The following is a 21,075-nucleotide window of genomic DNA, read 5'->3' on the forward strand; positions in this document are numbered from 1 at the left end:
TTAACCAACTGAACCATCCAGGCACCCCTATATAACATCCTTTAGATTTCAACTATTATATTAACCTAACTTCCCTAACTGAAATCAGATATCCTCTTTTCTAGGGACATCTGTTCATAACAGTATGTACTACATGCATTGAGAGTTGTGTTTTTACATTTATGTTTGAGGGTATGTGATTATTATATTGCATCTATAGCACCTAGCATGATAAATATATAATGGATATAATGAACACAGGGTGCCCATGTAAAGATCTGGCTGATAAGAATTAGCATATCATTTCATAGCCCAGAATCTTCTGTTTTCCCAGCCTTTGGAGTTTCTCAAGTTATATAACTTATCTACAGTAAACAGAAATAATAGGATCTTTATAATCTTAGGCCAACAAATTAAAGTTAGAATTTCTTTTTTTTTTTTAAGATTTTATTTATTTATTCATGAGAGAACAGAAAGAGAGGCAGAGACACAGGCAGAGGGAGCAGCAGACTCCATCCACAGGGAGCCCCATGCGGGACCCAATCCTGGGACTCCAGGATCACACCCTGGGATGAAGGCAGGTGCCACCGCTGAGCCACCCAGGGATCCCCTAAAGTTAGAATTTCTTATGGTTTTCAAAAGTAGTTATTTCTTACCTTTAATATCTCACCTAGCACAGCCTTCAAAAAAAAATCTAGTAGTGGGCAGCCCAGGTGGCTCAGTGGTTTAGCACCACCTTCACCCCAGGGTGTGATCCTGGAGACCTGGGATCAAGTCCCATGTCAGGCTCCCTGCATGGAGCCTGCTTCTTCCTCTGCCTGTGTCTCCCTCTGCCTTTGTCTCTCCCTCTCTCTCTCTCTCTGTGTCTCTCATGAATAAATAGATAAAATCTTTAAAAAAAAATCTAGTGGTTCTTTTTTTTTTTTTTTTAAGATTTCATTTTTAAGTAATCTCTATACCCAACATGGAGCTTGAACTCACAACCTCAGGATCAAAAGTTGTATGTTCCTCCAAATAAACCAGCCAGTGGCCCAGTGATTCTTTCTCTCTCTTTCTTTCTTTCTTTTTCTTTCTTTCTTTCTTTCTTTCTTTCTTCCTTTCTTTCTTTCTTTTTTTTATTATTTATTTATTTGAGAGAGAGCATGAGCAAGGGGAGGGCCAGAGGGAGAAGCAGGCTCCCACTGAGCAGGGATCCCGATGCAAGGTTCCCAGGACCCAGGGATCATGACCTCAACCTAAAGCAGATGTTCAACCAACTGACAGCTGAGCCACCCAGGTACCCCTGATTCTTGCTTCTTAAAGATGGTTTTGCATAAAGTTATCCTAAGATATTCAAGACCTGCTAGAATCCAATCTTTATTGAATTAAAGGGGTGGTATTATATATATTTTTTAAGATTTTATTTATTCATGAGAGATACAGAGAGACAGAGACACAGGCAGAGGGAGAAGCAGGCTCCACGCAGGGAGCCCAATATAGGACTCAATCCTGGGAATCTGGGATTATGCCCCGAGCCAAAGGCAGACACTCAACCGCTGAGCCACCCAGGCGTCCAGTGGTATCATATTTTTAAAATTGTTTTCAGGAGATAGATACTGGAATGTCTTGATATCCTCATCTTTTCCCCAGTGTTATCCACAGGGATTATCTCATCAACTTCTTTTCTAGATAATGTATTAAACAGTATAATCAGACTTAGCAGATGATAATAATTCTTTATTACCAGATACCAATCGGTATATTTTTCATATCTGTCAGGAAAAAATGATCTTTTAATCAGATACTCCAGTTGTGCTTGACATGATTTGTTTTCCCATATTTTGAAGTAGGAAATGCTTTTAAATACAAGTGTTCAAATGGAAGTACCTAAGTGACTTGGTTGGTTAAGCATCTGCCTTCGGCTCAGGTCATGATTCCAGGGTCCTGGGATTGAGTCCTGCATCAGGCTCCCTGCTTGGTGGGGAGTCTGCTTCTCCCTCTACCCCCATCCCCTGCTAGTGACTTCTCTCTGTCATACTCTCTCTTTCCCTCTCAAATAAATAAATAAAATCTTTTAAAAAATAAAACAACACAAGTATTCAAATGATAAATAGACTCACCAAGCCTAGACTGAAAATTAAAGTTTTTATGGAGAATGAATTTTTAGTAGTCATAAATTTATTATTATATATCATAATAAGTTAGCAATTTATTTCAGAAAAGAGAAGTTAAATTGACTCCCTTGACCCATTGCTGAGTTGAACCGAAAATAGTACCTCTAGCTTGCTGTAATAATATTATCCTCTGATTGTTAGTTGTCTCTCTTTACACTATTAAACTATAAATCATTTAGCAGTTGATCAAACTAAACTAGTTAAGTTTGGAATATAGCCTTTTGAAGGATATTTTGAAGCTATATATAGTTTTATTTTTTATTATTATTATTATTTTTAAAGATTTTATTTATTTATTCATGAGAGACACAGAGAGAGAGGCAGAGACACAGGCAGAGGGAGAAGCAGGCTCTATGCAGGGAGCCTGACGTGGGACTTGATCCCGGGTCTCCAGGATCGTGCCCTGAGCTGAAGGCGCGCTAATCCGCTGAGCCACCCACCAGGGCTGCCCTATATATAGTTTTATATATATAAAAACAACTATGGGAGTGATGAGTTACAATTATAGAGAAAAAAAATCAAAAGACAAGACAACAAAAAAAGCAACTACTCAAATTTAAAATGATGATACACTAAGACAAGGAAGAATGAAAAATGAACCCAAACAGTAAAGAAGAGCTAGGAAGTGGAATATGAATAGTGTGCATAGCCTTTGAACAAAATAAATTGAGATTTGAATATGAACTATGCCCCAAACCAGTTATTTAACTTCTCTCTGCATCCACTTCTATTTGCTCTTTTTTCAAATAATACATCTTTCTTTTTTAAAAAAAGATACAGAGCAGCCTGGGTGGCTCAGCGGTTTAGCGCTTGCCTTTGGCCCAGGGCATGATCCTGGAGTCCCAGGATCGAGTCCCACATCGGGCTACCTGCGTGGAGCCTGCGTCTCCCTCTGCCTGTGTCTCTGCCTCTTTCTCTGGATCTCTCATGAATAAATAAATAAAATATTTTTAAAAAATAAAAAAAAGATACATTTATTTATTTGAGTGAGTGAGCAGGAGGAGGGGGAGAGGAGGGACAGAAGGAGAGAGAGAATCCCAAGCTGACCCCCCTCTGAGCACAGAGCCCACACAGGGCTCCTTCCCACAATCCTCAGATCATGACCTGAGCTGAAATCAAGAGTGAGATGCTTAACCTACTGAGCTATTCAGGCGCCCCTCAAACAGTATGTTTCTTTGGGTAGCATTTCTTCTCTAGTTCAGGAGGCAACTGACAACCTTTCCAACTTACAAACAAACGGAAATGTCCTGTATAAAAATATTTTACAGTTTAGTTGAAACATACTCATATCAGTGATATAACATTCCAAGGCATGTGGATTTTTTTTTTTTTTGGCATGTGGATTTTTAAAACGCCTTCAGTCTCAGTTTTCTGTTGTCTGTGGGTTTTTTGTTTTGTTTTGTTTTGTTTTTGCCTGTGTTTTTAGTCTTATTTTCCAGTTTCTGTTGACTGTTAGAAAGGTAGACTGTTAAGTGACTATATTGTGTACTCTCAGGGAGGATTGAGGGAAAGCCTAAATCCTGACCTTTAACTAGGATGAAGTTTTTTTTTTTTAATTTTTTTTTAATTTTTTTTTTTTAATTTATCTATGATAGTCACACAGAGAGAGAGAGAGAGGTGCAGAGACACAGGCAGAGGGAGAAGCAGGCTCCACGCAGGGAGCCCGATGTGGGGCTCGACCCCAGGTCTCCAGGATCATGCCCTGGACCGAAGGCAGGCACTAAACCACTGAGCCACCCAGGGATTCCCCTTTTTTTAAAAAAATTTATTTATTTATTCATGAGAGACCCAGAGAAAGAGAGAGAGAGAGAGAGAGAGAGAGAGGCAGAGACACAGGCAGAGGGAGAAAGGATGAAGTTTTTCATCAAAGATTGTACAAATAATTCTTGAGGATATTAATATTTATTTTTATCTTTTTAAACCGATCTTTGCATTTTTTTAAAAGATTTTATTTATTAATTCATGAGAGAGAGAGAGAGAACGAGAGAGAGAGAGGCAGAGGCAGAGGCAGAGGGAGAAACAGGCTCCATGCAGGGAGCCAGACACCGGACTCAATCCCAGGTCTCCAGGATCATGCCCTGGGCCAAAGGCGGCACTAAACCGCTGAGCCACCCGACCTTCCCCAAGGATATTAATTTTTAAATTAATTTATTTATGTAAGTATTCTCTGCACCCAACGTGGGGTTCAAATTCACATCCCAGACCAAGAATCATATACTCTTCTGACTGAGCCAGCCCAGGTGCCTCAAGGATACTATTTTTTTTTAACATAGTGAGCACTTTACATAGTTATTATTACTGTTTACTTCTAATTATAACTCTGTATGATGGATATTTTTCCCTCTTATTAATAAGGAAATGGGCTCTAAGTGGTTATAAATAACTCATTTATATAATTTCTACTTTAGTTTTTTTTCATTGAAAGGGTATTATACTATATGTAGTCATTTTACACTTTTCATTTATGTTACTAATATTATTATGTGTTGCTGAATATTATTCATTTTGGCTGCTGTATGTTATTCCATTGGGAATTATTTATCCATTTACCATCAATGAATATTTGGGGGCAGCCCAGGTGGCTTGGCGTTTTAGCGCCACCTTCCGCCCAGGGTGTGATCCTGGAGACACAGGATCGATTCCCATGTCGGGCTCCCTGCATGGAGCCTGCTTCTCTGCCTGTGTCTCTGCCTCTCTCTGTGTGTGTCTCTCATGAATAAATAAATAAAATCTTAAAAAAAAAAAAAAGAAAGAAACTGCAGCCCGGGTGGCTTAGCGGTTTAGCGCCGCCTTCCGCCCAGGGCGTGATCCTCAATAAATAAATGAATAAAATCAGAAAGGAAAAGAAAGAAAGAGAGAGAAAGCAAGAAGGAAAGAGAAGAAAAGCAAAGAAAAGAAAAAGCAAAGCAAAGAAAAGAAAAAGATAATTTTGTCTAGGACCAAATTTGGGCAAATTCTTACCTGTCAAACTGCTCACCGCCATCGCCCCACCCCCATATCTTGGTGGTGCAGTTTAGTATTAATTTTACAGAGGTATGAATGCTATACTGATGACTGAAAGAAATATTCCTTTCCAGAGGGCTCTAGCCTTAATGTAACTAGGAAGTAGCCCAGCTAAATATAATACCCTAAGTATACCCTTGGCCTTTGGTATTTTTAGTACAGTATGTCATTGTATGACAGTCCTAAGATTGCAGAGAGAATGTAAGCTCTACCTTCAAAATTTACTGGGAATTTATAAGTAAATAGTTCCCTTCCCTTCCTTTTCTAATTATTATTAGAAATAATAATTGGTAGATTTATTACTTGGACAGTTCTGGAAAGCCATCGCTAATGTCATTAGGTTTTTTTTTTGTTTTTTGTTTTTTTTAATTTATGATAGTCACACAGAGAGAGAGAGAGAGAGAAAGAGAGGCAGAGACACAGGCAGAGGGAGAAGCAGGCTCCATGCACCCGGAGCCCGACGTGGGATTTGATCCTGGGTCTCCAGGATCACGCCCTGGGCCAAAGGCAGGCGCCAAACCACTGCGCCACCCAGGGATCCCTAATGTCATTAGGTTTAAGAAAAGGTATCTCTGTTCTCTTTTCCTAAATCAAAGGGTTTGTCTAGTTATATACGGAAACCTGAACAGATGTAATGAATCAGTTTTGTAATCTGAGAGATGTTAGAATACAGATAATAGTCTTGAGAAAAAGCCTTTTGGTTTATGGTGTGTTTGGTAGAGGGACAGAGAAAGGTTCTGGGAAAAAAAAACAACAACTAGGCATGTAATAGAGTTTTTCACTATTTGGTGTCTTAGGTTGAAATAAGTAAGGGAACAGAACCAAACAAAGAGATAACTTCAGAGCTTGCTTACTTCTTGCTTGCTTGCTTGCTTTCTAAGGCTTTATTTATTTATTTATTTATTTATTCATTCATTCATTCATTCATTCATTCATTCATGAGAGACACAGAGAGAGAGGCCGAGACACCCGCAGAGGGACAAGCAGGGTCTATACAGGAAGCCTGATGTAGAACTTGATCCTGGGACTCCAGGATCACGCCCTGGGCCGAAGGCAGGCGCTAAACTGCTGAGCCACCCAGGGATCCACAACTTCAGAGCTTTAAAGGCATTATATTTGTTTCATTTTTTTAAAATAAGATTTTAAATGAATTTTTTTTATTTTAAACTTTCTCCAATGAGAGAGACCTGGACATATTTCTTAAAGAGCATGACCAAGTCTAACCTTAAAATCATGATTAAAATGACATGTTCCAGTTTTCTCACCAAATAGAAGATGAGAATTCCCAGAAAATAACATTAAGCATATGACTTGTAACAAACCATATGCAGAACATTGGCTCATTGTCAGGTTGCCAGGGTCTTATTGGAAGACAAAGTCCCTAGTTTTACCACACAGGAAAGTTTCCATAACTCAATCATTGAACTTGGGGGAGGGGGTTGGCTGGAGCAGGGACTTTTTACCAGATACAGAATGTTCCATACTCTTTGCTGTCTCCTGTTTCTGAGTTAACTTGATGTTTGACCTCAGAGTGGACTTGCCTGTGGCAAGAGAGATCGTTTTAACCAGTGAGTAATTAAGTGCTTGAATCTTAACAATGTTTCTTGTTCCTTACTCTATAACAAGTGGTCAGAATGAGCTATGTTTGCCTGGACTTTCTTCTACAGAAAGAAAATCTATTCTTTCATTTTAAAATATAAAATGGTTAATGTAGTTGATTCTTTTTTACTTTGATCACTAATAAAATAATCAGAAAAAGTAATGGAAGTATAGAATACAAATATTTGTATTAACTGAAGAAAGATACACTAAGTTTTTTTAAAGATTTCGTTTATTCATAGAGAGAGAGAGAGAGAGGCAGAGGCAGAGAGACACAGGCAGAGGGAGAAGCAGGCTCCATGCAGAGAACCTGACGTGGGACTCGATCCCGGGTCTCCAGGATCACACCCCAGGCTACAGGCCCTGCTAAACCCCTGCGTTCACCGGGGCTGTCCGATACACTAAGTTTTAACACCCTAGCCGCTGAGACTCAGTGGTATACACTAACTTTAGCATAATCTGCAGTTTAGGTGGAAAACTCCTGCCTTTTCATGTCCTCTTCCTATAGTTTCTTATTTTCTCTTTTGACACTTTAACTCTTCTATATTTTTGTTGGAGATATTGTGAGGCAGCATAGCTAACGGATAAAACAGGAACTCCAAAGTTAGACTATATGAGAAATTGTCATTGTACTGGCAGTTACTACTGCCCATAATTATATAATAATAATGCCCATTCAACATTTATGTAGAATGATGAAAACTAAAACTGAACTATATTGTATTACATAGAATTGTTGGTTAAAGGAAAAGGTAGGTCAAGGTCATGTCTGACACTTTTTAAGTGTTCTGTAAATATTTGTCGACTAAATGAATTAATTCATTATTAGGAGAGACGAGACGTCTGTGTATTTTTAGGCTGAGGGAAAGACTAGTAAAGAACTAGAGATGGAAAATAGAAATGAAAAAAGGAAAGGATGTGGATTGGAAATTAACATTTAGTAAGACCCTGCTAGGCAAGGGGATCCCTGGGTGGCTCAGCAGTTTAGTGCCCCGGCCATGATCCTGGAGTCCCGGGATCGAGTCCCACATTGGACTCCCTACATGGAGCCTGCTTCTTCCTCTGCCTGTGTCTCTTCCTCTCTCTCTCTCTCTCTCTCTCTCTCTCTCTCTCTCTCTCTCTCTCTGTGTCTCTCATGAATAAATAAAATCTTAAAAAAAAAAAAAGAACACGCTAGGCCAGATGCTTTACATACATTTTATTGCATATGCATAATAAAACCTGTAAGGTACTGTCGCTGTGTAGATGGGGAATCTGAAACACACAGAGAAGTTAAATTCATGTAAATGCAAGAGATGGAGATAGGATCCAAGAGGTAAGATCAAAAGCCTAAGTAGATTGATTATTTTCTTTAACAATTTCTTCCTTCAAATCTGGAGTAAAGATTCCGGGATCTTTTGAAATAGGAAAGAGGAATGTTGAGGGAATGCTATAGAAAGCAGTGAAGTAATCTACTTGAAGTTGTAGTTTTGGACAAGAGCACTAGTTTCAAATGGCTATTGTGTGAATTTGATAAGGAATCAGCGTGAATTCTTTCTGTCCATTCCTTTTTACACGTATATTCACCTTGTGTAGCTGTAACTAGTTGCTGCAGGTGTTACTTTGAGGGAGAAATCTACTGGCCTTTGTACTGTAGGTTTTTTTTTTTAAGATTTTATTTATTTATTCATGAGAGACACACAGAGAGAGAGAGAGAGAGAGAGAGAGAGGGACAGGCAGAGAGAGAAGCGGGCTCCTCACAGGGAGCCCGATGCAGGACTTGATCCCAGATCCTGGGATCACGCCCTGCGCCGAAGGCAGATGCTCAACCGCTGAGCCATCCAGGTGTCCCTGCACTGTAGGTTTAAATGCATTTTTTTTTTAAATTCTCTCTCATCACCCTTCTAGGTTAAGTTCATTAAGGACACAGATCACATTTTTCTTATCTACTGCATTTAGTGATTTTCTGCCTAACTAATGTTGGAATAATTATATTGTTCTTAGATGAGATTGAATTCTGATCTCTTTTTTTTGCCCACACACCATCATGCCATTTTGAATGACTAAAGGTCAGTAAGTTTTTATGCCCTTTCACCATGAATATAAAATTCTACAAACTCAGGACACCCGGGTGGCTCAGTTGTTGAGCGTCTGCCTTTGGGTCATGATCCCGGGGTCCTGGGATCCACTCCCACATTGGGCTCCTTGCAGGGAGCCTGCTTCTCCCTCTGCCTGTGTCTCTGCCTCACTCTGTGTGTCTCTCATGAAAAAATAAATAAAATCTTTAAAAAAATTAAAATAAAATTCTATAAACTCTTCTTCATTCTTGCCCTTGGATATATGTGTCCCTGTTGCTGATTTCATCCTTAGAACACAGTGGGTCTTCAAGCCAGCCACAGATTTATTACTGTATAAAGCTGCTACCGGTTTGCCATTTTCTAGAACTGGAATCAGTTGAGTTTTTACAGGGTATTGTTTTGGCAGCCAGTCACTTAGGTTCTTATAGACCACTCCTTTAGCTCTGGCTTCATTCATTAACATAAATGTCTGCTTGGCTCCTGCTGTTCAAGTCTACATTCTGATTTGAGGTTTTGTTTTCAAAAATGTCCCTTTAGTGTTTGCATAATTCAAAGAGTAGCTGCTAATTATAAGGAGATTTTACCTCCATTCCGACTTTGATAGAAAACAGTTCTAGGGGATCCCTGGGTGGCGCAGCGGTTTGGCGCCTGCCTTTGGCCCAGGGCGCGATCCTGGAGACCCGCGATCGAATCCCACGTCGGACTCCCGGTGCATGGAGCCTGCTTCTCCCTCTGCCTGTGTCTCTGCCTCTCTCTCTTTCTCTCTGTGACTATCATAAATAAATAAATAAAAAATTTAAAAAAAAAAAAAGAAAACAGTTCTAAATGTTCAAAAGCAAGAGCAATTGCAAATTCTTTTTTTAAAAGACGTCTGTGACGGAAATATGTTGTGAGCCAGTAGCAACAATACATCTGATGTTTCTAGATAAAGCAGTGGTCTTCCTTCTACCCAGCCACTTAGAAACTGATGGTGTCATATGTTTATAATACCACTGAGCACACAATGGACCAACTTTGAGTACAAAAGAGGTTTTAATCATTTGAAAGAGACACAGATGTGTATGAAATTCAAGATGTTTTAATTCCAAATCCTGAGGTTGAATCACCACGAATTTCAGACAGTGCCGGAGATTATCAACCCAAACTTTTGTATCTGAGGAAGCCCCGGATTTGTTAATGTAGTACATAATTTTCATTTTGTCTTTATTTTCTGTTGGGTACTCTTTCTTTCAAGATCCTAAGGTATAAAGGAATTTGGCTTGGGTGGGCTACCACATTTCAGATCCAAAAGCAAGTAGAATACATCGTTAACAATTTTTTCTTGTAATATTAGCTTCAAAGATTCAGATTCTCCATTCAGTTATGTGGGAAAATCAATAACCCTTTCATTCCAGTCTTACAGAATTATGGGATCCCATTTTTATTAGGTTAAATATATAAGTTGATTTGCAATTAGCACCAGTTCATTTACTTGTCATATTCCTGGGTTAATTAAGTACCAATTTGTTTTCTTTTTTTCTTTCTCTGATCTCTGAGAACTGGAAGGCTATAAATATTAATGAAGGTCAGCACGATGGCCTTTAGCTTCTTCAGAATGATTGCATGATAAACTACACTCCTCCTTCCTCTCTTCTCCAGAACAATCTACCTTATGAGGAAACAGTTTCATTTGGAGAGCAATCTATCATTGTTGAATCAGGCCTGGAGTCTGAGATCCATTCTGAGTCACTATGAATAGAGCTCTAGTATTGGTTGGGCCCCAGGGAAACTGGTGGTTAAATACTGTGAGAATCTTTATCAGACAGGAAATGACAACTCATTAAAATACTAACCGTTAAGCCTGTTTAGATCACTGCGTGGGGGGCAGGGGGGGGGGGGGAGGGTGACGGACAACTTAACTCTGTAGTGTTTGACTAAAATGTGCACATTTCTGGAAACAAGAATAAGACTGTTACCAAGAAAGGGAGTTAATTGCTAGAGCGCCTTGCTGGCTTAGTCAGTGGAGCATGAGACTCTTGATCTTCAGAGTCCTGTTTGAGCACCATTTTGGGAGTAGAATTTACTTAAAAAAAAAAAAGTTAAAAATAAAAAAATTTAAAAGGAATTGCAGGACACCTGGGTGTCTCAGTGGTTGAGCAGTTGAGTGTCTGCCTTTGGCCCAGGGCATGATCCTGGAGTCCTGGGATTGAGTTCCACATCAGGCTCCCTTCATTGGAGCCTGCTTCTCTCTCTGCCTGTGTCTCTGCCTCTTCTGTGTGTCTCTTATTAATGAATAAATAAAATCTTTTTTTTTATTTTTTTTTTATTTATGATAGTCACAGAGAGAGAGAGAGAGGCAGAGACACAGGCAAAGGGAGAAGCATGCTCCATGCACCGGGAGCCTGACGTGGGATTCGATCCCGGGTCTCCAGGATCGCGCCCTGGGCCAAAGACCGGCGCTAAACCACTGCACCACCCAGGGATCCCTAAATAAATTCTTAAAAAAAAAAAAAAAAAAAGGAATTGCTAGTCCCATCATCTTCTTGAACTTTCAGCATGCTATCGTTGCCTCTTATGTGCAGAATACAATACCAGCCTGTAAAGGGGGAGTGGGATGGGAAAGAGCTTTTACTTCATCCCTGAACATAAATCCTACTAGTGCCTTCATTGTAAAATTCAGTCTCTTTAGCAGAAGAATCTGTTGGCTTGAGTCTAAGAGACAATTTTCCATATAATAATAGGGCTCTCTACTCCTATCCTTCTAGGCCAAATTTCAGTTGATAGAATTCCCTGGAGTTACAGGATAAATCTGATTTATTGATTTATATATGGTGATCCTCACCCAATCAAGAAAATTCTGAAGACCCTGATATTCATTTGAAATATAATTATGTTCTAACTGAGGGCACAGGGTTTCAGTCTCTCAAGGTTTGGCTATCTAGATTCTTAAAGGCCATCTTTATAAATGACCATTAGAAGTCTTGAGCAAAAAAGACATCCAGTCTGCATCTTTGTAGAAATAGGTTTTTTTCTTTCTGATATATTACCCAACAGCACAGCATTGAATTGGTCTGCTAACTATACCTTTTAGGAATAAGGTAAAAAAAAAAAATTTTTTTTTAAGATTCTATTTATTTATTCATGAGAGAGAGACAGAGACAAGAGAGAGAGAGAGGCAGAGACACAGGCAAAAGGAGAAGCAGGCTCCATGCAGGGAGCCCGATGCGGGACTTGATCCTGGGACTCCAGAATCACGCCCTGGGCTGAAGGCAGGCTCTAAACCGCTGAGCCACCCAGGGATCCCCAGGTAAAATGTTTATACCTCTTGAAGTTTAGCTTCATGGTCTACACAGTGGTCTCCACCATTGGAAGGGGACTAAAGTAAAATAACTTTTTTTTTTTTTTAGAACTTCTATTTATATTTACTTTCATCTTTGTTATTTTCTTTTTTGTGTATTTTTTGTTAGGGATATAACATTATAGTAGCACATAGATACACAGTTTATATGACTATATACATATGGAGGATGGCTCCCTCAGGCCACATGTCAGAAAATCACACCTCATGGAATACAAAAATGGGCTAGGGGAACAGTGGGAGTTCCACAATACAAAAGGGATTTACAGAGAGCCTTTTGCAATTGATTGTTTTTCCTGTGCCTCATTAATCAGATTTATAATTCCTAATTTTAACTAAACTAACCCTCATAAAACAGACAAGTGACTTTAAAAGTTTACTATAAAGAAACAGTTGAAGGAAGAGAGTAGTAATAGTATAGTCACAAGAAACCATAAAAAAGTTGTAGCATTAACATATAACCTGTTCCTAGTATACATGTCTATAGAAATCAGCAAACACATTTAGAAATTATTACTTTTAATCAAGGACAAATGTTCAATATGCCTTGAAATATTCACTCATGATAGCACAATAGCCATCATACTTAGTAAGACATTTAAAATTAAGAATTTTCGAGGGACCTTGGGTGGCTTAGCAGTTTAGCACCATTCAGCCCAGGGCGTGATCCTGGAGTCCCGTGATCAAGTCCCACATCAGGCTCCCTGCATGGAGCCTGCTTCTCCCTCTGCCTGTGTCTCTGCCTCTCTCTCTCTCTGTGTCTCTCATGAATAAATAAAATATTTTTAAAAAATTAATTAAAATAAGAATTTTTTTAATTTTAGCTTTATTTTATCCTTTTAAATTTGTATTTGTAAAAAAAATTGTATTTGTGCATTTTACTATTTGCATATATAAAAATACATATATCAAAAATGTTTACAGACCATTGGTCTAAGCTCCTCTAGCCTTAAAAGCCACTTTTTATGTTATCAAAAAGTACTAGGCATCATTAGTTTACTGCAAAAAATCTGTATAATGCTTTTGAATTCTAACTACAGTAGAATTGATTAAACCCTAACTTTTCTTTTTTTTTTTTTTAATTTTTTTTTTTTTATTTATTTATGATAGAGAGAGAGAGAGAGGCAGAGACACAGGCAGAGGGAGAAACAGGCTCCATGCACTGGGAGCCCGACGCGGGACTCGATCCCGGGTCTCCAGGATCGCGCCCTGGGCCAAAGGCAGGCACCAAACCGCTGCGCCACCCAGGGATCCCCTAACTTTTCTTTAATACTACCCTTGGCCTTAAGTTTATTCTAAAAACATTTTTCTTCTATTTACAAGCTATCAGAGATTTGACTAATCACCTCCTGAGAATATTATTTAGATATTATGATTAATCATCAGAGGGATATTAAATAAATCAGCCTCAAAGCACAGCACAACCAGTGAAACAAGGATTGTTTTTTTTTTAAAGGAAATTTATTTTTTTTAAGATTTTATTTATTTATTCATAGAGACAGAGAGAGAGAGAGAGAGAGAGAGAGAACGAGAGAGAGGCAGAGACACAGGCAGAGGGAGAAGCAGGCACCATACAGAGAGCCTGACATGGGACTCCAGGATCCCGAGTCTCCAGGATCACGCCCTGGGCTGCAGGCGGTGCTAAACCGCTGCAACACCCGGGCTGCCCTGAAACGAGGATTAAAAAAAAAACACATTGTGCCTATAATTTTTTCTAAGAAAGATAAAGGCTTATTACCCTATAGCCTTACTAGGAACTGATGTCAGTATGTTTTCTTTCTTTTTTTCTTTTTAAGATTTTATTTATTTATTCATGAGAGACAGAGAGAGAGAGAGGCAGAGACACAGGAGAGGGAGATGCAGGCAAAGGAGCCCGACATGGGACTTGATCCCCGGCCTCCAGAATCATGACCTGGGTGGAAGGCAGACGCTTTAACCACTGAGCCACCCAGGCATCCCCAGACAGTATGTTTTCAAGAAAGCCATTGTAATCTACACACATTAATGCTAAGATCCTCAAAAAAGTGGTTAAGAAAGGAACAGAGCCTATATTAAATAAAACATTTACTTTATTCATACCCACTTAATTCCTTATTTTAACTGCTTAACCTTTATATAAGACAGCTCTGTGTAAGTAGGTCTAAACAACAGGACACATCAATTTTTTTAAGTTCATATTATTTCTGTTATTAAACATGGTGCCCAACTTTTATGGTGGCACAAAGTAACAATAAAAACAAAAAAATAAGCTGGCGGAAAAATCCAAACAGAATCATGAATAGGAAAATTTCAGGTTTTCTAATAACAAGTCTTAGTTTGATGACTGACCATGATGGAGAAGAGATTGAAAGTAACTCAAAAGGTGTGTTTTTTATATCTGTTGAACCAGTTTATTTGAGAGTTAATTTCAAAGAAGTCCCTTGAAAACAGGAATAATAATGACTGATAAATTTTTGGAATGGGTGTGAGGAATAACCAGGAATAACCAACAAAATGAAAATTTAAGCATTGTGAAAAATAATCATACCACCTACTCTGTGCAACCTCTGCTGATTGTGATGCTTCCTCTGGAAGATTTTCTGGCTTTTGTGGGTACAAAGAATAATGGAGACCTTTATATACAATGAGTCAGTATGGGGAGAGTTTAAAATATAGATTTCTTATCAGATAAATGGTTTTCAGAAGCGGAGTCACATGTGTATTAAACACTATAGAAAAATAATAGAGATTTTGTTTGCATATTGGTCAGGGACCTTGACAGAATTTTACAAAGAAATTTGTCCTGTTTCTGTTTTAACACCTACCAGAATATGTAAGCTTGACAAAATATTGTTCTCATGAAACCAACTTTCAAGCTCTGGGTGGTTTGGACTTACGTGTTTTTTTTTTGGTTTTGTTTTTTGTTTTTTTCCCTCATTTGTTTGGATTTTCTGAGGGTTTTTTTTTCCTTTATTAAAATCAATAACAAAAATTCAAAAATTGTTAGAAATTTGTTTTCTAATGAGTTCTATTATCTGAAACATATTTGTATATGCCAAGAAAATAAATATCAAGATATATACTATTCACAAAGCTTTTTCTACCCACTATGTTGAGGGTTTACAGTAAGGAAAAGCAGACGAGATCAATTTTGGTTTTTGTTTTTTATGTTTTTTGTTTTTTTAAGGCTCTCTTGCTTAGAAAAGGTGGCTGCTGACAAAGCTAATTTAAACATATTTAAGACCAACAGTTGACTGAAAAATAATTTTGTCTGTGTTTGTTCCCTTCCAACTTTATGTTCTTCTATATCACAAAACTGTAATATTTTGAACTTAATCTGCACCTAATGGCAGATGGAGTACTCATTCAGCTACCGGTTGAGATGAGTCCTTGGCCAGGTGCACACACAGGGCACTCTGAATTTAATGGCTTTCAAAGAATGGCATTGCAGCTATTTCCTAAGCCAACTGCAAAAAACCACTGAAATGGAATGCAAGTTATTCTTCCCACTCCCCACATATGTACCTTAAATCAATCTTAAATGTCAGAATGGACTCTTCTGTCTGCGGCTTGAAAATAACTTGAGGGATGAGGTTATAGGCTGGTTATTATTGTTTGCCTTAAATGCATGTAAAGAGTGACAGATGTAATCACAATTTTTATGTAGTCCATTACTAAAATAACTTTAGTGTTAATTAAGGAAGCTCTAGGGATGCCTAGGTGGCTCAGTGGTTGAGCATCTGCCTTCCTCTCAGGGCGTGATCCTGGATCTGGGGATCAAGTCCCACATCGGGCTCCGTGTGAGGAGTCTGCTTCTCCCTCTGCCTGTGTCTCTGCCTCTCTCTCTGTGTTTCTCATGAATATATAAATTTAAAAGATTTTTTTAAATTTATTTTGAAAATTAAGGAAACTCTAGTTTAAGTGTGCTTTGTATAAACTGAGGCAACTGCGACCTAAGCCATTGTTTGTAGAGATAGAGCAATGAAAATAAAACTAAAATTTTGATGAATATATAAAAATTAAGAGGATCTGACAAATAGTTATGTAACTTAATACCTGTATGTTCATTTTTTCAGATTTATTAGATCATGTGGCATTTTTTCATGATAGTTTTGGTTAATATATTGCAATAAAAACTTTTAACTTGGGATGCCTGGGTGCCTCAGTGGTTGACAGTCTGCCTTTGGCTCAGGGCATGATCCTGGAGTCCCAGGATCGAGTCCCACATCAGGCTTCCTGCATGGAGCCTGCTTCTCCCTCTGCCTATGTCCCTGCCCCTCTCTGTGTGTGTATCTCTCATGAATAAATAAATAAAATATTTAGGAAAAAAAAACTTTTAACTTCTCTGTTTTCAGCTATTTTCCTGGTCTCTTACTAGAAACTACACCAAGACATATCCCACCCCACCAAAAACTATTCAAAGCATGTAACACTATAGTCCCTTGATAGTATTAATCGTAGCATTAGCCCAAGATAACTGAAAATTGCGCATCACTAAATGTAAATGTATGGGTGCCTGGATGGCCCAGTTGGTTGAGTGCCTTTGGCTCAGGTCATCATCCTAGGGTCATGGGATCGAGGCCCACATCAGGTTCCCTGCTCAGAAGAGAGCCTGCTTCTCCCTCTCCCACTCCAACTGCTTGTGCTCCCCCTATCAAATAAATAAACTATTTTTCATAGATAGATAGATAAATGTGAATGTGTAATGGAATATTCTCTATCAGCTAGAGTGGAGCTCTTAGTGGACTTAACAATAACAATGGCAGTCATTTAATTTTTCAGATTATTTTGCAGGGAGTCTAGAATGATTGTTGCTAGTCCCTTCCTTACTCCCCTCAACCACAGCAACAAAAAAGTGGAACCTTTCTGACATTTGGGTTTTAGTTCTTCATTTTCTCTTTCAATAATGGCCCCAGAATGGAGCCCAAGAATGATTTGAGGGAAACTGTAAGCCAAATTTCTGCTCAACTCAAGTATGAAGTTACAAGTCTGAAGAAAGAACAAGGCACATATATTGGAATCCAATTCTTAGAGAAAAAGAATTTTCAAGTCATTTCTTGTATACCCTAGCTATTCATTTCATTTCAGTCATTTCAGCTTTTATAAATAAAAGGGTTTTCTTAATCTTAAAAAAATATAATGCCTGGACTCTGGCTATTCTTCAGAGTTTATTTTTATTTATTTTTTTTATTTATTCATGAGAGACACAGAGAGAGAGGCAGACATAGGCAGAGGGAGAAGCAGGCTCCTCATGGGGAGCCTGATGTGTGGGACGAGATCCCTGGACCCTGGGATCATGCATGACCTGAGCCAAAGGCAGATGCTCAACAACTGAGCCACCCAGACATCCTTTTCCTTGGAATTTATTTATTTATTTATTTATTTATTTATTTATTTATTTATTTATTTATTTATATTTTTATTTTATTCCTTGGGAGTTTAAAACAATGACATAGGGTTGTGGGGTTTTGGGGGGGTTGTTTTTTTGTTTTTTGAAGATTTTACCTATTTATTTGAGAGAGAGAGCTTGAGCACAAGCAGGGAGAGTGGTAGAGGGAGAGGTAGAAGCAGGCTCATGCTGGGTAGGGAGCCCTCCAGCTCAAAAGCAGATGTTTAGCCAACTGAGCCACCCAGGCACCCTGGGTATTGTTATTAAGAGTGAATATGAAAAAAAAAAAGTGAATATGAGAGACGCCTGAGTGGCTCAGGGATTTAGCGCCTGCCCTCAGCCCAGGGCATGATTCTGGAGTCCCAAGATTGAGTCCCACATCGGGCGGGCTCCCTGCATGGAGCCTGCTTCTGTCTCTACTTATGTCTCTGCCTCTCAATCTTTCTCTCTGTGTCTCTCATGAATAAGTAAATATTTTTTTTAAAAAAAGAGTGAATATTAATCAATATCCGAAGCAAGGTTCTTATAACTCTCATCTTCAAAGCCCATTTTTTTACACATGTATTTTACTGGAATTCTTTTTTTATGTTCACTTGGTTTGTTTCAGGTGTAAATGGATGAGCTACTTGCATTCCTTTATGCATTATGTAAGGAAAAGGAAATTTACCCAAGGAAAATTTCTATTTTAGAGAGGAAGTTTGGGAGAGTCTGGCTGGCCCAGTCAGAGGAGTGTTTGACTCTTGATCTTAGTGTCGTGAGCTTGAGCCCCAAGTTGGGTATAGAGATTACTTTAATTAATTAAAGAACGTTTGTCTTGTTGCCCTGTTGTAGTCAGAATCATTACTGATAAACAGCAACATAGCTCAGACACAGCTCTTCTGGTTTACACCAGAATGGGTAGTAATGTAAAGGCACTTAGGGCAGCCCAGGTGGCTCAGCGGTTTAGCGCCGCCTTCAGCCCAGGGCCTGGTCCTGGAGACCCAGGATCAAGTCCCACATCGGGCTCCCTGCATGGAGCCTGCTTCTTCCTCTGCCTCTCTCTTTCTCTCTGCCCCCCCCCCCCATCTCTCATGAGTAAATAAATAAAATCTTAAAAAAAAAAAAAAGCCAATGAGAGAGACTGAGGCTGTAGGTTAAGAGACTTTGCCCTCTTCCATCTTTCATGTCTGTCATATGGGTCTTAGGGTCTGGTCAGTGCAGCCATTGCCTCTACTACATGTGTCTATTCAGCCTTTTTTTCCATATCCTGCAGTATATATGAAAGGAGCTTTTTGTACAGCTTCACCCCACACTGATCTCCTTTCTTTCTCCAATTCTTTGGACTGTGTCTTCTGTACCAAAAAATTTAGTATTGATTTGTAAATTCTTTTTTTCACAGATCCGTGTGTATATGTGTGTGTGTGTGTGTGTACGTGCACGCATGCCTATGTGTTTTGAATCTCATAAAGTTTTTTTTTTTAATTTATTTATGATAGTCACAGAGAGAGAGAGGCAGAGACACAGGCAGAGGGAGAAGCAGGCTCCATGCACCAGAAGCCCGATGTGGGATTCGATCCCGGGTCTCCAGGATCGCGCCCTGGGCCAAAGGCAGGCGCCAAACCGCTGCGCCACCCAGGGATCCCTCATAAAGTTTTTAAGTTCCTTGTGGGCATGAACTATTTCTTGCAATTTTTTTATTTTGTTTTCCCTTAACATTTTTTTTAAATATTTATTTATTATTTATGATAGAGAGAGAGAGAGAGAGAGAGAGAGAGGCAGAGAGAGGCAGAGACACAGGAGGAGGGAGAAGCAGGCTCCATGCCAAGAGCCCGACACAGGACTCGATCCCGGGACTCCAGGATCACACCCTGGGCCAAAGGCAGGCGCTAAACCACTGAGCCACCCAGGGATCCCCTGTTTTCCCTTAACATTGATTACAATGTCAGGCACAAAATAAGGACTCCATTAAGTATTTGGTGGTTGATAGTTAACAGGATCAAAGAAAAGTGTCAGCCAGGAGTTATGTATGTGTTAGCTTCTGGTAAAGATAGTAGCAAAAAAATTCTCTTCCTATGCTCCTCTGCTCTTATTACAGAAAGCAGTAACTGGATTGTTCTAGAAAAGAGGAGGTGAAGTTAGCACTTAAAGGGAGAGCATTAGGTGCTGTTGCAAATACCTATTGACATACCTTTTGCTAGCCTCAGGTTGGGCTCTTCTACCTTTTAGCCCTATTATGGCAGATGAGAACATTTAAAAGATACAGAAAATAGAGATGTTTCCTAAATTGCCTCAAGTTACCATTTAAAAAAAAAAAAAAACGCCTGCAAGCATTTCTAAAACGGGATCTTGGTAGCTGGTTGCCAAACCGGTTTAACAGCACTGCCTCCACATACTCTGGGTGAGAGGGAGCTCCGAGCACATAAACTTATCAAAGATCACTATCCCAGTCATTTCAGAACAAGTTGTTTAGTAATGTACTGTAGTTTCTGTGCAAACCATCTACCATAAACCACGAAGTGATTCAAAGTTCATAGTTCCTCCTTTGTTCCTTTGTTAATCACTGACTTCTGACTAGTGGGAGGTGCCTCCCAAATTTGCTAATGCATTCTTTTTGGATAAGGATGACGCACAGATTGTCCTAATAAGGACTTAGATTGAGAAAGGACCGCCCCCCTCTGAGAAGATGGGACAAGTCAGAGAGAGGGCGGGCAGTTTCTTTTTCAACTGGGGATGACACAAGCATAAGTCATTTCCTTATTAATCGGTTCAAACCAGTTCTTACAGGAACTGGTGGTGATAAATGTGGGACTTCTCAGAAGTCATTCATTTGATTCTTTGTGCCACCCCAGTGTGTAGCATCAGCTTAGCTGGCCTTACTCTGAGGATGAACTATTCTGCCAGAAGGGGCTCAGCTCCTACTTTCTCAAACATGTTGGTGGAAGAGATTTTTCTCCTATAAGGTGTTTAAGGACGAATTTTATCCACTAAAAAGAGTTTGGAGGATTTGCCAACTCTGCTGATTATTGTATTTTTTTTCTCTTCCTATCCAATCCCTGCTTTTTGAATCCAGGTGGTAAGTGGATTTTTCTTTAACAGTTTTCCTGCTTTTCTTCCTAAATGTATCTTTTTCCTTGGGTTATTGTACCCTGCTTCCAGTGCTGTCCCCGGCATAGGTCCATCTCTGCAGAAGCCATTCCAGGAATACCTGGAGGCCCAGCGGCAGAAGCTTCACCACAGAAGGGAAATGGGCACACAACAGGTGAGACTTGCCTCCGTTTTCTTCTCTTCCCTACCTTCACAGTTTCAGGCTGAAATTATGTTCACAACACTCACTGGCATTTTTAGGCAAACAGAGAGAAGTTTGTTGTCAGTCTTCCTTAACTGAAGTAGAGGCTCTATCTACTTTCTCCTGGGAAAGTGTCTAAATCAGAAATGTAACTTCTGTTTTGTATCTATGTTCTCCCAAAAAACAAAGGTAGGGCTAATGGAAAATAATGGATCTGTTATGTAGAATGAGTTATTGCCTTGATCTTAAATGATTTATTAGCAAATATACTTCCCAAGTAAATTAAAAATTAAAATTTGTAGCATTCTATAGCA

At 39.2% G+C, this 21,075-nt stretch overlaps 1 protein-coding gene across 2 annotated transcripts in view; it reads left to right on the forward strand.

Moving 5' to 3' along the window:
* Positions 1–21,075, forward strand: part of VMP1 (vacuole membrane protein 1) — a 142,441-nt gene that overhangs the window by 119,136 nt on the left and 2,230 nt on the right. For both annotated transcript variants that reach the window (XM_055327356.1, XM_055327364.1), the window contains exon 11: positions 20,632–20,734. In XM_055327356.1, coding sequence (XP_055183331.1) covers positions 20,632–20,734 — 103 coding nt within the window. The remainder of the gene's footprint in view (positions 1–20,631; positions 20,735–21,075) is intronic.

The sequence above is a fragment of the Nyctereutes procyonoides genome, unplaced genomic scaffold (assembly GCF_905146905.1).
Source record: "Nyctereutes procyonoides isolate TBG_1078 unplaced genomic scaffold, NYPRO_anot_genome, whole genome shotgun sequence".
Taxonomy (NCBI): Eukaryota; Metazoa; Chordata; class Mammalia; order Carnivora; family Canidae; genus Nyctereutes; species Nyctereutes procyonoides.